Source organism: Lutra lutra, chromosome 4 (genome assembly GCF_902655055.1).
Source record: "Lutra lutra chromosome 4, mLutLut1.2, whole genome shotgun sequence".
Lineage (NCBI taxonomy): Eukaryota > Metazoa > Chordata > Mammalia > Carnivora > Mustelidae > Lutra > Lutra lutra.
Genome location: NC_062281.1, coordinates 182,755,434 through 182,772,582, shown reverse-complemented (window position 1 = coordinate 182,772,582; position 17,149 = coordinate 182,755,434). Strand labels below are relative to the sequence as shown.

At 39.9% G+C, this 17,149-nt stretch overlaps 1 protein-coding gene across 18 annotated transcripts in view; it reads right to left on the bottom strand.

Moving 5' to 3' along the window:
- The window catches only part of EIF4G3 (eukaryotic translation initiation factor 4 gamma 3), a 343,477-nt gene that overhangs the window by 41,237 nt on the left and 285,091 nt on the right, over positions 1–17,149 (bottom strand). For all 18 annotated transcript variants that reach the window (XM_047728162.1, XM_047728168.1, XM_047728169.1 and 15 more), the window contains 6 exons: positions 11,177–11,323; positions 10,511–10,747; positions 9,151–9,255; positions 7,000–7,132; positions 3,502–3,596; positions 752–845 (listed from right to left, as the gene is read on the bottom strand). In XM_047728162.1, the coding sequence (XP_047584118.1) occupies positions 752–845; positions 3,502–3,596; positions 7,000–7,132; positions 9,151–9,255; positions 10,511–10,747; positions 11,177–11,323 (811 nt within the window). The remainder of the gene's footprint in view (positions 1–751; positions 846–3,501; positions 3,597–6,999; positions 7,133–9,150; positions 9,256–10,510; positions 10,748–11,176; positions 11,324–17,149) is intronic.

Below are 17,149 nucleotides of genomic sequence, written 5' to 3'. Positions count from 1 at the left end.
CCTGCTTGTGTACTCGTTCTACCTCAAATAAATAAATAAATAAAATCTTTAACAAGTTTTATTTGTAGAGAGAGTGAGAGCACAAGTGGAGGGAGCGGCAGGCAGGGGAGAAGCGGAGCCCAATGCAGGACTTAATCCCAGGACCCTGTGATCATGACCTAAGCTGAAGGCAGGCGCTTAACTGACTGACACACCCAGGCTTCCCAATAACACAATTTTTTAAAATTTAAAGAATCAAAGGTCAAAATTCCTTAATAGAAGGGAAATACGGGAAGGAGGTTAACAATGAAGTTTTTTTTACTTTCCATCGGACTTTCTTAGCTTTAAAAAGATGTGTTTGTCATGATCTAACATTTGATTTCTCAAAATGTGACTTTTGTTTAAAATTTTCGAAAAATATTTCACTCCAATTCTTTTACAACTTCCTTTTACAATTCTTTTTCTTAGCGAAATGAGTTTTCTTTTTCCTTTGGGGTACTAGTAATTTCTCTAGTTATACTGAATTAGTGAACATCAACTTTAACAAAGGAACCTAAGAAATTAAAGTCTTAAATAGCCTAACTGAACTAAAAAAACTGTAAATATTTAAAATACCTAAGGATCCACAGTGAGAGGGACACCAGTACGTTTGGGCACCCTTCGTCTATAGATCTTTTCCTAAAACCATTATTAAATGATTGTGGGAGTATGCTATAAGCTGAATATCGACAGATCACATCCAAGTTCCCAAGAAGGGACACTGCTTACTTACCAGTCTCACTTGCCTTTGCTCCACCACTGCTGCCCTTTCCCCAACTGCCCAGCTGTGCTTTAGGTACCAGCTGAATTTTCTCATCAATTGTGGGCTGTAACATAAGTGACCACAAACCAATTATAGGAAACATTCCAGAACGATTTTTCTTCTTTTCCTATAAAGATTTATTTATTTCAGAGAGATAGTGAGCATGCATGCGAGTGGCACGGAGGGGCAGAGAGAGAGGGAAAGAGAGAATCTCAAGTAGACTCCTCGCTGATCAGAGAGCCCAAAGCCAGGCTCAATCTCACAACCCTGAGATCATGACCTGAGTGGAATTCAGGAGTCAGCTGCTCAACCGACTGAGCCACCCAGGTGCCCCTAGAATGGTTTATCTTCTTTCCCCCTTCAGTGCAGTGAAAACCAACTTTGGCAAAAAGAATAGTCCTTGGGGGGGCACGTGGGTGGCTCAGTGGGTTAAAGCCTCTGCCTTCAGCTCAGGTCATGGGCTCAGAGTCCTGAGATTGAGCCCCGCATTGGGCTCTCTGCTCAGCAGGGAGCCTGCTCCCCCCCACCCCCCACCTGCCTCTCTGCCTACTTGTGATTTAATAAATCAAATCTTAAAAAAAAAAAAAAAATACTCCTTGGAATAACAATTTAAGAAATATAAACTGGAGCTATTCACATTCACATGGGATTCTGGTGGACCCTGAACACCTTTCTTGGAATCCAGCATCCACAAAACAGTTTGGAACCAATGGTCTGCAGAATGCATTCAGGTCCTCTAAGTTGGTACACCATTTAACTAAATGTAAGCAGTTTCTAGTAATTCCTCCTGTCTAGTAATGCCCAGTGAATATATAAATTTTGTATACCACAAAATTAGCGGATTAATCTTTTCACATTACTGTCAGAAAACAGGTCAGATGGCACAAAGATTTCATATTTCAGCAATGCCGAATATGTGGGAACTAAGGATGGAGAAGTGGAATCACAGTATTCAATAAAAGGCAGTAAGAAAAAAAGTGAGTATAGGAAATTAGACAGGAAGTTAAAATGACTCTTTAAGGTTTAATCCCCCAAACACAACTTCAGCACAAATGAATGGAATTAGAATGCAATATTAAATAAAAAACACATACCACAGAAAGCTGCAATGTAGCTCTTTGCAATTAAAGTGTTCATAAATTCTCACAGTGCTGCCTTGCTCTACCACATGCTTTCACACGAATCTCTCCCAGTTTAACAATGCCTTTGTTTAAGGTTTTCAATTTTTTCTAGGGTATTTAAGTAGAGTACCTACACTATAACTATCGGAATATACACAAAATTTATTAAGAATTTACAAATTAACACAATATTAATAATGTTGTAGTTTTAATACCAACACTACTCATTTTTATAGTATCCATGCACGGAAACAATATGTAAAAACACAAATATTATTAGTAAGTACTGATGTAATTTTCAAAGATGCTGGGGTTGATATTGGAGGGATTGTCTTTTTAACATAAAATTTTTGTTAAAATAAAATAAGCCTCTTGCTAGAAACAGAATTGGATGGGAATCAAGCTGTATTCAGCAATGGAATCCCTGCACTGAGACATAAATAACTAGAAGAATGTACCAGAATCTTAGAGAATAGGATCTTTGCTAATTAGGGCAATCTAGAGATGGAATGTTCCATCCTGAAGCAATACTTTGACATGAAGATGAAAATGACATAGTCCATCTTCTTCCAGTTTTCTCAAACTCTTTTTCTTTCTGTCAGTTTTCTTTCATTTGGTGATTCCAAAACAGCTTTAGATTGCTATTAGTATCCTACCAGTAGGCTGCAATTTTCAGAACTATGCAAAGTACATGACATAGGAAGGATCAAACCAGACTTGCACATGATTTGTAAAACTGGGCTGTAGGAGCTTTACTTTTACAAAAGCTAATGCCACTTGTTCTATGTTCTCCAAGGTTCTTCACGTGACTTACAGTGATCAACTTCTACTGCTGAAAACATCTGCTAAGAGAAACCGTTTTCCTCTTACTGCCCACGGATTCTCAAGAGAGGAAGGTAGAATATTACATCTTCATCACAGAATGATTTCTAGTAGTAGTCTTCTGTGATTTCTTTGAGGCCTTGGATATGGCAAACCATTAATTCAAGTTAGGCTTAAACAGGTAGTTGCTTCTTCCCCAGAGCTAATTATACATTGTATAAAGCTTACAATTTACAGCTACTAAAGTATCTTTATTATTATCTCTCCTATAGTAAGCATCTCATAACTTCATCATCATAAACTCATCACTTCCCCCTTAGCAAACTCTCCAAGAAATGAGAGGAACATGGGACGCCTGGGTGGCTCAGTTGGTTAAACAGCTGCCTTCGGCTCAGGTCATGATCCCAGCGTCCTGGGATCGAGTCCCACATCGGGCTCCTTGCTCAGCAGGGAGCCTGCTTCTCCCTCTGCCTCTGCCTGCCATTCTGTCTGCCTGTGCTCGCTCTCTCTCCCTCTCTCTCTCTGACAAATAAATAAATAAAATCTTTAAAATCCAAAAGAACATTTAAAAAAAAAAAAAAAAAAGAAATGAGAGGAACAGCAGGAATGAGTAGTAAGAATACACGGATCAATACTGACTTGTAGAAAAGCATCTGCATTAAAAAAAAAATACTCACCTATAAAATCTGCAATATGACTATTTCACATGAGCAAGAAATAATTTTGAGAGTCACATTCTCAGGCTGTCGTAAGTTGTGTTTTAAATGTCACACTCACCTTAGTGATTTTAAGGAATTTTGAGGGGTCTAATACCCGACTATTCTTGGCCCCTTGTACAGTGTTCCATCCCCCTTCATCCACTCTCTGGACACCTGCAGGGAGAACAGAGTGTACGTCTCTCATCTACCTCGAGTCAGTTTGACAGCGACAGAGTGAGCAATATTTTCAACTCAGCAGCTCCAATGAAAATCAAGGAAAAGGACCAAAGAGATTATTAAAGCATTGCTGACTGTCTCTTTAACATCCAGAAATATCAGGTAGAAAATGAAAATATCAGGTAGAAATACCAGGAGAGCCGACCTAGAAGAAACTGACTGACACAAGGGCCAAATGTAGTGTTTATTGTGCATGATTAGAACACTTCAGGATACATCAGATGGAAAGTATTTATTACAAAGTTTACTTCACTTAATAGTGTCAAATGACACAGTACACTTGGCTCATTCCCCCAAAACCTGTTTCTCCAACCCATCAGCTGCTCAGGCAGAAACCCTGTTCCTATTTCTCTCTCACACTTGGCACCAAATCTTGTCAGTTTACCCTTTACAATATATTTAGCATCTAGCTCCGTCTTATTACTACCAACATTACCATTTTGGTTTTCACCAGCAACACTTAAAGCATAAAAACATCTTCACTAGCTCCAATGCTTCCACCCTCCACTGTCTGTTTCATGGCTGCCAGCACGACCCTAAAGAAGTACAAGTCAGGTCCTGTGACTGCTGTACTCAAAACACTCCTATTAATCTGTCCATCTCACTCAGACAACAAACCAAATTACTTCTAAATGGCCTACAAGCTCTGAGTAATCCAGCCTCCCCCATCTCAAACCCTATCTTCCACTACTCTCTCCTTATGCTCTTTGCTTCAGCCACTCTAGCCTCCTTGCTGTTCCTTGAAAATGCTACTTAAGGGCCTTTTACTTATTATTCCTTTTGCCTAAAAACCTCTCCCCAAATACCCACATGGCTTAATTCCCTCAACACTTGCTTCAGGTCTTCACTCAAATTCCAATTTTAACAGGCACCACCATCACCCTATTTAAAACTATACCTTTACCCACCAAGCCTGGCACGACTCTCACTTCCTCACAAAATTACATATTTTATTTGAGCATCTGTTGTTTGTCCCCCTGGTACGGTGTAAACTGCACGAAGGAAGGGATTTTGTTTCTCCTGTTTAGTGACAGGCACTTAATATTTGTTGAATGTAAACCATCAAACTCTCTATTCAAAAGCTTTTCTGGTCCTCACATACATGATTTTCTCTGTGCTATCCAGTATTACTGATAATGAACAAACTTGTTTCTTGTGTGTTTTTTTTTTTTTTTCTTATATCCTAGTCCTTCTTCCTCTCCAGTTGTTCTTTATCTGTCATTTTTCCAAGACTTCTTTTCTTTAGTCATCTATGGACATCTTTCCATGGACTGGGCTTTCAGTCTAGTTCAATAATAAGTCATTACGTGAAAGGCACTGTGTTAGGCTCTAGGGCGAGGAAGGTGCGGGAGTGTGGTGTTCCATGAAACTTAAAAGAACACTTTCTTCCGTGGACGATTCATCTCTCATAAATTCATTCTGAGCTCTACTGTCTGTGATAAAGAACAGCTCACAGTCATTGAGTATTGACTGTGTGCCGGTTGCTATGAACACCTTATATGTTATGCCTCACTTCGTCCTCACACAAACCCCAGCAACCATTATTTGATCCATTTTACAGATTACGTGACTTGTGCAAGGTCATACAACGACGATGTAGGAGAGCTGAAATTCAAACCCAGACAGTCTGACTTCAGAGTTTATGCTCTCAACCATTACTGACATGACCCAGTAACTACCATGCTCACGTAACAGCACAGTGGACAAATGAAAGCTCTTATTTGGATGCCCTCTTGCCATCTCAAAACAAACAGGCTTATGAGAAGAATGATCATTTTCCTTCTGAAGAAGTTTCCTCTTCCAATGTTCTTAAACTTAGTCAATGAACTTCCTAATTTCTCCAGTGCAGAATGCCTTCTATGTCACCTTTCACATTTTCCCACCCATTTCTTCCATTTATAATTACTGTTACCAGGATTTCAGCAATGCAACATTTCTGAGTTCAGTGTGCCCTTTGATTCATTGTGTAAAAATGATCAAACTTGTTTTATTTATATACCACTAGCATGACATCAATCCTTTGTTTAAAAATTTTTGATGGCTCCGTGATGTCTACCATGTACAAAGTCAAAATTTCTTAATCTGGCTCCGTTCTTTCAGACAAACATTTTCTCACTGAATCTCAACACTTAAATTTTGCTCCAATCAGGCTTGTCTGTGCCTCTTCACAATATATATTTATTTTAATTTCATGACTAAAATTATTCCTTTCATTCCAAATATTTAGCATTCACCTGGACTCAGTTCAAGGGTGCATTCCTAAAATAAAGATGTGTTCTAGCTTGCTTTCTTCTTCTCCTCTGAGTCTTAACAATCTTTTTTTTTTTTTTGAGGAAATTTGAAGATTTTTATTTTAATTTGATTATGGAAATTTTTGAGCATAGAAGAAAATAGTATGAACCACAATGTGCTCAACACCCAGCAATAATTTAAAACATTTGCAAATATCCTTATATCTATCCTTTCTCCTCTTTTCTGCAGCATTCAAGTATTACATAATTTTATCCATGTGTATGCATATGTAACCAAAAACAATATCATTTTTAGATAATAACCATGATGTAATCCCAACTTTAAAAATTAACAGTAATTCCATAATAGCATATACATAGTACATATCCAGATTTATCCAGTTCTTTCAAAGATAGGTTTTTACAATTGGTTTGTTCAAATCATGGTCCAGATAAGGTCTGCACAGTGCATTCAGTTGCCAAGCCTCTTAAATTTTTTTAATCTACAGTTTCCCTTCTGTTTTTTGCTTTTGTTGTATTTTAACTGGTATTACTGTTTTGTAAAAAAAAAAAAAAAACTAGGTTGTTTATAGAATATTCTACATTTTGCTTTTGGCTAATTGCTACCTTGTGGTGTCATATAATTTGTTCCCCATTGCCCCATATTTCTTTTCTTTCTTTCTTTCTTTTTTTTTTTTTTTGAGTCTTAACAATCTTGAGAATACATTTCATAATTTTATTATCTTCTATTTGACAAATGTTCCCTTTTTTAGTTTTGCCTTCACAGATAAACTGTAAGCTTTCAGAGAAAAGAAACTGTATCTTCTACTTCTTTTTATACCCTTCACCAATTCTGAGTATACAGAAGTTGCTCAATAAAGTCTTGTTGCTTAATGACTTTAAAGTAGTCAAAGAAACCACGATGAGTCCTGCATTCTTGGGTTTTACTCAAAAACCAGTCTCCAGATGAAACTGCTTCACTTACAAATTACCACTCTATTTTTTGTTTATTCTTTCTGATGTCATTTCACATCTAAATATAGAATTTTTAAACATCTGTCATTCATCTCCCTAGTTTTCCTAACACTCCAGTGGACTCCACCCCTCACCTGTTCTTCTCTTCTCTTTGGTCATGAGCTGTTGGACCTTCCTTTGCTCTTCTTGTTCTTCTATTTTAGCCTCTTTGTGAATCTGTTCAATAGTTTTAGGTCCTTGATCTGCTCTTCGAGATACCCAGTTGCACTATAAAAGGAGGAAACAACATTATCAGCTAGAAAACAAAAAATGAACAAAATAAAATTTTGAAAATCTATTTTATACTTCTCACTCCTGGAAAAGTGTAAAATATATGTAAAATCTGTACTACAGTACTTTTTCATCTGTCTTACAGATGGCACCATGTACAGTTTAGGATTGGAGACAAAGAATTAGTCTTGGGGCCGCTGGGAGTCTCAGTTGGTTAAGAAGCACAGACTCTTGATTCTGTTCGGGTCATGATCTCAGGTTTGTAAGATCGAGCCCAAAACAGTCTCTATGCTCAGCAGGGAGTCTGCTTGAGATTCTCTTTCCCTCTCCCTCTGACCCTTATCCCCGCATGCTCTCTCTCTTTCAAATAAATAAATCTAGGGGCGCCTGGGTGGCTCAGTGGGTTAAAGCCTCTGCCCTTAGCTCAGGTCATGATCCCAGGGTCCTGGGATTGAGACCCACATCAGGCTCTCTGCTCAGTGGGGAGCCTGCTTCCTCCTCTCTCTCTGCCTCTCTGCCTACTTGTGATCTCTGTCAAATAAATAAAAAAAATAAAATCTTTAAAAAAATAAATAAATCTTTAAAAAAAATTAGTCTCAATCAACCCTGAACCATTATATGCTGAGTATTCCAATAGCTAATGAATAAAAAGAGTGAAAGACTGATCCAAATCTATTTTTAAAAAATTATCTTGTGGGACACCTGGGTGGCTTAGTCGTTGAGTATCTGCCTTTGGCTCTGGTCATGATCCCAGGGTCTTGAGATCGAGCCCCACATCGGGCTCCCTGTTCAGTGGAAGCCTGCTTCTTCCTCTCCCACTCCCCCTGCTTGTGTTCCCTTTCTTGCTGTCTCTGTCAAATAAATATATACAATCTTTAAATAAATAAATAAATAAATAAATATATATATATATATATATATATATATATATATATCTTGTATATTTGTAAGGAGGAGCCAGAAGAGGAATCAAGAAAGCTCAGGGTTCTTTGTCCTTGCCTTCATCTGGGTTATTGGTACCTAATTCATATCGCATTCCATGGGGGCTCTAAAACGAGAATGACTAGCATTTCTCTTCCTCCATATCATAGTTCTCACATCCTGCACAAAGTGCCACCTCTCTGCCCTTTGATTATCTTATTAAGGACAAGACAATTTGTCTCATTACAATTATACTTCTCCCTTTCCTTCCCAACCATAATCCCAACACCTGATAGAAGTACAAATAATTGAGGGCACAGGTGAATAAGTTTTTTATGTTTATTTACATTTCTTAGACGCAAGGAGGCAAATAGGTCCAAATCAGCCCACAAATTCTGATGACCTGATAGTGGCTTTGGTAATAACTAGAATCGTGAGGTCACATTTAACCTTTAGCAAGATAAAGAACCATCACCAGTGCTATGTGGTCTAGGTACAGGGCAGGGAAGAGCTAGAACCTGCATTCTCTTTCTCTAGTTTAGGGTCAGCTGCCGTCAATAATAGAGAAAAGAGGCGCAGGCGGTAAACACTGCACCTCTTGTGAGAAATAATCAGCAGCAGCAGAACAGGAGGATACACAGGAAAACAACAGAGAAAAAACACCAACACTTCCTATGAGCCGGGCACTTTACATAATCACATCACTGAAGCTTTATAACACATGTGCAAGGTAGGCAACATCCCCGTCTTAGAGAATAAATATCTAAGGCTCAGGGAAGTTAAATATAACCATTTTGAAGATGAGGAGTCCTGATAAGCACACTAAAACTAAATTTAATTGAACACATTTGAATTCAGAATGGCTGACTTTAAAAATACAGTGTGTTTCATAATTAGCACAGAGAGAAGAAATGTAAGAGGCACGTACATGTGCTTGTATTCTCTCACACAGCTCTGTCATGGAAGTGCGTCAATTCAGTTCTGGAAGTCCTTCCTGCAGCATCACGTTTTTACACATGCACTTACTGGGACATCCTCCCCATTCCAACTCCTTAAAAAAGACTGGAGTAGTGGCCTTACATTTTTCTACTTACCAGCCTTAGGTCTATCACATCCTGAAGCATGAATCGAATCCTAGATGAGGTTTTTCTTTCTTTCACGATTTTCTCCATCTGATTAAAATACTGGTCCATACGTGGCTGCAAGGGACAAAATATTCAGTATTCTTGGCTAAGGAACTCAAATGTACTTTTATCATATAAAATTTTTAAAAGGGCTAGGTATACAACCTATAGCCAAAAGATAATGAGGCAGAATTTTTAACTGAGCATATGATGCCCAAAACAAAGGTTATGTATTCTAAGGGCTATAGTCACATGACAGGCAAACAGAATAAAAATGGAAGTGTCATGCTGCAGCCCCTGGAACCTTCCTTAAGAAAGAGGTGGCCGTGACCTTTGCCTCTTTCCAACCTTCTCTGTTGAGAATGTAAGGACAAGGGCTATACTTTGGGGATGACAGAATGTTAAGCGGGAGGAAATGAACTGTTTATCACCCCTAAGCCACCAAACCAACCTCAGATTTCTCACCTCTGAACTTTACTTACTCGAGTGAGAAACCTTAATCTTGCATAAACCACTGTATTTGGGATTTTTTGTCACAAACATAATCCCAGCTGATTCTGATGGTATCAAACATTTCTGATACTATTTCTTCAAAGCATTTCTAATTTTCCTGCCCCCTTATTTGGAGATCACCATGTTATGTTTGAGTCATAATATTGTCAATGATTTCTTATATTATGGTTAGATAGCTCTGTGGTTAACTTGAGCATAAACTTAAGAAAACTCCTAGGTTTTCACTTCTGTAACACCCTCAGTCCTGGCCCACAGTAGCTATTCTCCTTGTATTTCTGCCGATAATTTGCTATACATAAAAAATGACCTGTGAGGGGCGCCTGGGTGGCTCAGTGGGTTAAAACCTCTGCCTTCGGCTCAGGTCATGATCTCAGGGCTCTGGGATGGAGCCCTGCATTGGGCTCTCTGCTCAGCAGGGAGTCTGCTTCCCTCTACTCTCTGCACAGCGGAAAGTCTGCTTCCCCCCCACCCCCACCCTCTGCCTGCCTCTCTGCCTACTTGTGATTTCTGTTTGTCGAATAAAGAAAGAAAAATCTTAAACAAAAACAAAAACAAAAAAACCTGTGAGATGGTCATGCAGAAAAAGGAAAAGGGACAAATAATCTGAACAGTTCACAAGTTGGCCTCATCACTTCTTACCATGATGGAAAGGTGGTAAGGAGCTCGTTGGCCAAACACTTGACAACGAGAAGGGCAAAACAAGACAAAGAAGGAGCCTAGACTGCCGGGGTGAGATGGAACACTCCTGCTGATGGTTCTAGTTCTTTTCACAACTGACAGAGGCCACTCTGGGTGCTTCTGAGATTGGGGTGCTTACCTTTGCCTTCTCGAAGTCCAGGTCTCTGCCGATGGTGGTCAGCAGGCGGCACAGGCATTCCAGGGACTCCTCATCATGGTTCTTCAGCAGTTTCACCACACAGTCATGCATGATGGCTTCCGTCAGCATCTTGAGTTTGAAGAGTTCCCCAATAAACTTGATGTTACCAATGGATCTCCGCCGGGCTTTGTCCTTAGCTTCTTCTAGCTCATCATGAAGCCTCGTCCTCTCCTCTGGCTGTTGTATAAGGAAGAGTAATGGGAGCTTGATGAAGACAACTGTACAGCACACAAGATGCTAAGAACATACACTTGGACTCATGGTCTTACGCTGTGTGGGAGGTCAGGGATAGTCTGAGAATCTGACAGTAACTGTAGTCCTACTCCTTAGAAAACTGCAACACACCCAAAACTTTGCATCCATTTCAGGAGATTTCTGGAACTCAGTGACCCCTCTGAAATCTGGGCTCTGAATTCCTGTCTTAGGAGGTGGAGCTACTCTAACAGATGGCACTAAAAGGAACAAAGCACTCCTCTAAACGTCAGTATAATGTCTCCACGTGAAAAAAGCCACAGTCATCTACTGAAATAGGGAGATGTAACCAGCTTCATGAAAATGCTGTTCGCTAACAGAGAGCATAAGCACACTGTCTTTGCAAATACTCACAGCACTGGCAGCCTCGAGTTCTTTCTGCTTCTTCTCAAAGACATCATCATCTGCTTTATCTTTTTCAAACTCCTTCTGGCAGCGGTTCAGTAGCAGCTTCCGGAAATTCACTGTGTTACCAGGTTTGTCTGCCATGGGTACTTTCAGCTGCATCCATATAGGAAAATGCAAAAGCATCAAGATTACTTAAAACATTCGACGATTCTCTCAAAATACCTATCGTCTTTACTTAACTATAGGTAACGCTGAATGAACTATAGGTAACCTTTTACAAGAGGTACACAATTTAGTTTCAGGCAGTTCATGTTTTAGTGGTAAGAGGTCTGTAATTTTATACAGAAAAGATATACATTCCTTTCATATAAATGTACTCTATCTTTATGGTTGGTTGTGCCTCTAGCTGACTTTGAAATCCATGTCTTACTGTGACAACTACAGCTCTGTCCTTATCTAAGACCTTTGTAACTCCATAGGGTTTTACCTTTGTTTTTTTACTACCATTGCAGGTATTCTGGTTTAAAGGAACAGACAGAAATGACATAAAGCATGGCCATAGGAAAACAGTTGTGGGTGGGGATCCTTACTCTAGAAAAAAGCAGAAGAGGGGTGGGGAGGACAAATTTGATGATTTTTGAGATATCCTGTCCTTGGGGAAATGTCATTAACAATGTGATGCTGGAACTTACCTTGACTATCAATGCACTATGTTTACTGATTATTTCTTATGTGCCCAAAGAAAATATTAGTTTTCTGAAAGTTCAGTCTAAAAAATGGCCACCTGTGAAACATTTTTTTCATACACAGGGAGACCCAGACTAGAGGGGGTAGACCATGTGGAGGCAAGATGCTTACAGGGTTTCTGTTCGAGTCTCAGAACTGCTTTCTAGTAACAGCAATAGCTCTTATCTTCAAGGTTATGTGTAACCAAACACAGAGACATTCTTATAAGAAAGTGGACTGGTGCACTGATTGACTAAAATGCACCATTTTACAAATGCAACCTCCCTAAGCACCATTCTGAACAGCTACTGCGTAACACAGCAAAATGTTTTTTCTGGAATCACAAAATGGCTCTCAAAAGTTCTGAAATGCATGGTCTTTGCCCAAGGTTTAATGGGAGAACTTCGTAAAAAAACAGAATGCATTGTATTTACACTCACAAAAGAGTTAATGTTATCAACCAGAATGAACTTGGACAGTTGCTGATTAAGGTCAAATGGCTAGAGAAACTTCTTGAGAATTGAAGACTACGATGCTATACTGGATTTATGCTAGAACTGATGGACACACTCTCCAACAGATGCGCTATGACACATGAAAGACCATTTAACAGTCCAGTGCTTTTTTAAACATTTTATTTATTTATTCATTTATTTATTTATTTTTAGATTTTTATTTATTTGACAGAGAGAGAGAGAGAGAGATATCACAAGTAGGCAGAGAGGCAGGCGGGGGGGAGGGGCATCAGGCTCCCCCCTGAGAAGAGAGCCCGATGTGGGGCTCGATCCCAAAACCCTGAGTTCATGACCTGAGCCGAAGGCAGAGGCCCAACCCACTGGGGCACTCAGGCCCCCCTAAACATTTTATTTTTAGATAACTTCTACACCCATCGTGGGGCTCGAACTCACGACCCTGAGATCAAGAGTCGCTTACTCCACTGATGACTGAGCCAGCCAAGTGCCCCAAGAAGTCCAGTTCTAATCAACAAAGAGAGCAAGCATTTCATTACACATTGTTTTCAGCTGGAAATATTAACTCAGGAAGAGGGTAAGATCACCAAATATTTTTTTTAGTAAGCCTAAAAAAACTAACATGTCACCAAATTCAAGCCAAACAAATTCAAGTGACCACAGATAACTGCATAGTCAGGCCTACTCCACAACCCCAAAGGCAGGCAGGCATTTCATCAGCCTTCAAGAAAGAAATGCTACATGAAAGCAAGGGCTTTCCAAAGGAAAAGCCAAAAGTGGACTCTATTTAGGACCCAGAACATAAAACAACATACCACAAAAGAGAACCAGAAAGCATATCCATGAGCAAGGTGGTATATAGTAGACCAACAACATGATATTAGGTTCCAAAACAAACTAAAACTCTTAAAAATCAGCAGAACAGGGGCGCCTGGGTGGCTCAGTGGGTTAAAGCCTCTGCCTTCGGCTCAGGTCATGATCCCAGGGTCCTGGGATCGAGCCCCACATCGGGCTCTCTGCTCAGCAGGGAACCTGCTTCCTCCTCTCTCTCTCTGCCTGTCTCACTGCCTACCTGTGATCTCTATCTGTCAAATAAATAAATAAAATCTTAAAAAAAAAAAATCAGCAGAACAAAACCAGCCAAAAAGTTCTATCCAGCTTCTTGGCATATTTACCTGCATCACGTACATTAATACTATGAACATAATCGGTAAGATAAAAATCTGCTGAGCCACAATCTATCAGCCCTAAAGAGATGTTTCTTGTATTATGGATTGTAATGTGCAGGCAATGGAAAGACTGTGGACAACAGTATGAAAATCCAAGCCACACTCTCATGAGGAGAGGGACCAGAATTAAAATGAATCAAAAAGATTAAATAAATACAACTTATGACACTTTGCTTTACAGCGAACAAGTAGAAATGACGCAAGGTAAGGGAGAGCTTTTCCTACACAAAGGATATAAAAAACTATGCCTTTTAGACTTTATTTTTTTTAAAGATTTTATTTATTTATGTGACAGAGATCACAAGTAGGCAGAGAGGCAAGCGGAGAGAGAGGAAGGGAAGCAGGCTCCCCGCTGAGCAGAGAGCCCGAAGCGGGGCTCGATCCCTGAACCCTGAGATCACGACCTGAGCCGAAGGCAGAGGCTTTAACCCACTGAGCCCCCCAGGCGGCCCGCTTTTAGACTTTTTATACAGGGAAGGCTATGTTCAAAGTGTTGGACTAAGGAACGGAAGATAAGCTTTACTTACTTTTAAACAAAGGCAATTCTTTCAACCCAAGTTTCCATTTCATTCTCCAGAACAAGGGAGACACAATACCCAAGTCTAACCTAGAGTGCTGCTTTGAGCATCCAATGAAATAGATTTAGTGGAAGCACTTTGTAAGTCACAGAGAAGAAGGATGGGATGTTTGAAACACTGAACATTGAGTTTTAGTCTCTTCATCTGCAAAAGGAGACATTCTAATGACTATAGACTGAATTATAAAATAGCTGTTGAAACAGAAACTAATCCCTGCTCTGCCAGCTGACTTTGGCCAAGTTACTCAGTTTCACCAAACCTTTATTTCTTTCTAAAATGGGAATGATAACATCTGTCTTTTAGGACTGCTGGAAGAATTACATGAGGTTAGTTTAAATAATGCAAATGATAGCGGCTGGCACATCACCAAGAGTTTAATAAGCTAATATAGCTCTATTTATATACTTAGAGCTGCATCTGACATGTTTAGGATTAAAAATAAAAGAGTAATCTAAATTATAACATGGGTGTCAAAAAAAACATGTGAGCCAAGTCTACTCACTAAACAATTAGGAAGAAAACCATAAATGGCAAGAAATAGGAATACCTGCTCTACCAAAATGATGATCAGGGGAGATTTCCCATGTACAAGTCATAAAAAACATGACTGTAGAGAGGCTTTTTAGACATAATCAAATGGAAATATTAAAACTAAATAATCACCAGAATGGCCACAGATCTGCAAGTACACATATCTTCAAATGAATGAATGCCTAGCTACACAACCTCCTAAGGACTTGTTTTGGAACATGGTTTTAATGTTCTTGGGATGATGAACAGGGTAGTGGAAATATGGAAATAGGCCAGTGAGAACATACTCTCTGAGAATGGTGATGCATGGTAATATTTTTGTTCCTGAGATGATAAATTCAACAGGATTATGACATCAGTAAGTCAGCCTGTGTTGTCTGCTGGACATTGACTGCTCAGGAGACCCAGTGAAATTGTTTAGTTAGAAGAGACATGATGAGTGGATGTCTTGGTCTGCAAGGGCTGCTATACTACCATAAAATTGTGGCTTAAACAACAGACATTTATTTCTCCCAGTCTCTCAGTCCAAGACTAAGGTGTCAGCAGATTGAGTTCTTGATGGCCACCCTTTTCCTGACTTATGGCTTTCTCCTGTATCCTCAAGTGGTGGTCAGAAGAAGCTCTTGAGTCTCTTCCTCTTATAAAGGCACTGATCTCACCATGGAGACTACACCATTAGGACCTCATCTAACCTAATTACCTTTCAAAGGCCCCACTTATTGATGCCAGCAGACAAAGGGTTAGGGCTTCAACATATGAACTGCGGGTGGGGGACAAAAACATACAATCTGTAACAATGAACAAGGTAGATATTTGCAAGTGTGATCATGGAAAAGAGAAAAAAAAAAAGTGATATGCTACAGTGACAACTTTAATTTTCTTTAAGCAGTAGTCCACAATCAAAACTAAGACATGTTTTAAATGGGTTGTCTGGGGGCCCCTGGGTGGCTCAGTGGGTTAAGCCTCTGCTTTCAGCTCAGGTCATGATCTCAGGGTCCTGGGATCGAGCCCTACATCGGGTTCTGTCAAATGAATAAATAAAATATTAAAAATAAATGGGTTGTCTGAGATAGTTTCCCAGGAAGTAAGGGAGTTAGGAGGAATAGTTCAGTAAGGCTGTTTGGTAAGCTAGATACACTGGAGAGAAGCTGGCTTTTCATTTTTGCACAACTGTAAACTAACAGTGTAACATATTACACCGTAAACTAATCACACCGTGTATCATCTCATATTGGGATGAGATCTGTCCACATATCAGTCACCCAGCAATCTTGGATATGAATGTTGTCAGCAGTAGGTAGTCATTTTCTTTAAGCAAAAAGGCCTGTACTGCTGATATATTTGCTAGTGTTGAGAGTAAATCCTTCTTATTCCTAAAAAGAGCAAGGGCTGCCAGCTACATGTTAATTATGGTAGTCAAATAAGAGATGAGACTATGAAAGGACCAGCCCTGACCATGCTTAGCGTGCTCCCGATTTTCCAAGCTGTCTCAGAACATAAGCAGTGCTAGTGGGAACCCATGGCCATTTTGCTCCTGAAGCATGTTCCAGTATGAGGTAAAGTATTTGGAATGACTGGTGTAATGAAGTGGCACCTCCAAGCTACCTCTAACACGTGAAGTGAACAGTAATAAATCAGTCACTCCTGAGTCCATGGTGAAATACTACTGTCAGTAGTTATGTCCTGACCTTAGCAAAATTACCTATTAAAACTGAATGAACACACATACTCTGAATGTATTACAAACACATGAATTCAACTGTATCTCTGGTTAGACACATCTGAAGCGGTATGGAGTTCTGAGAGATGCCCACAAGATTCAAAATGGAGTTATGATAGGGTAAGTCATTTCTCCTCAATGTTTCTTTAAAGTATTTTGCATATTTCATCAGGTGAGTTGAACATCCCTCCTTTTCCAGTTGACTCTAGCCACTTGCTGTTGCCCAAAGCTGACTTTCCTGGTCTGTACTTTAAAGCTTCTTTTTCTTCTTCTTTTTTTAAAGAGTTATTTTTCTGACAGAGACACAGCAAGAGAGGGAACACAAGCAAGGGGAGTGGGGAGAGGGAGAAGCAGGCTTCCCACCAAGCAGGGAGCCCGATGCGGGGGGCGGGGGGGCACTCAATCTCAGGATCCTAGGATCATGACCCGAGCTGAAGGCAGGTGCCTAATTGACTCAGCCACCCAGGCGCCCCTATACTTCTAGGCTTTCTTTCTTTTTTCTTTTTTCTTTTTTTTTTTACTTTTATTTATTCATTTGACAGACAGAGATCACAAGTAGGCAGAGAGGCGGTGGGGGGTGAGAGTAAGCAGGCTCCTTGCCGAGCAGAGCGCCCAATGCAGGGCTCCTGCCCAGGACCCCGAGATCATGACCTGAGCAGAAGGCAGAAGCTTAACCCATTGAGCCCCCCAGGCACCCCCTAGGCTTTATTTCTGATGAGATTAAG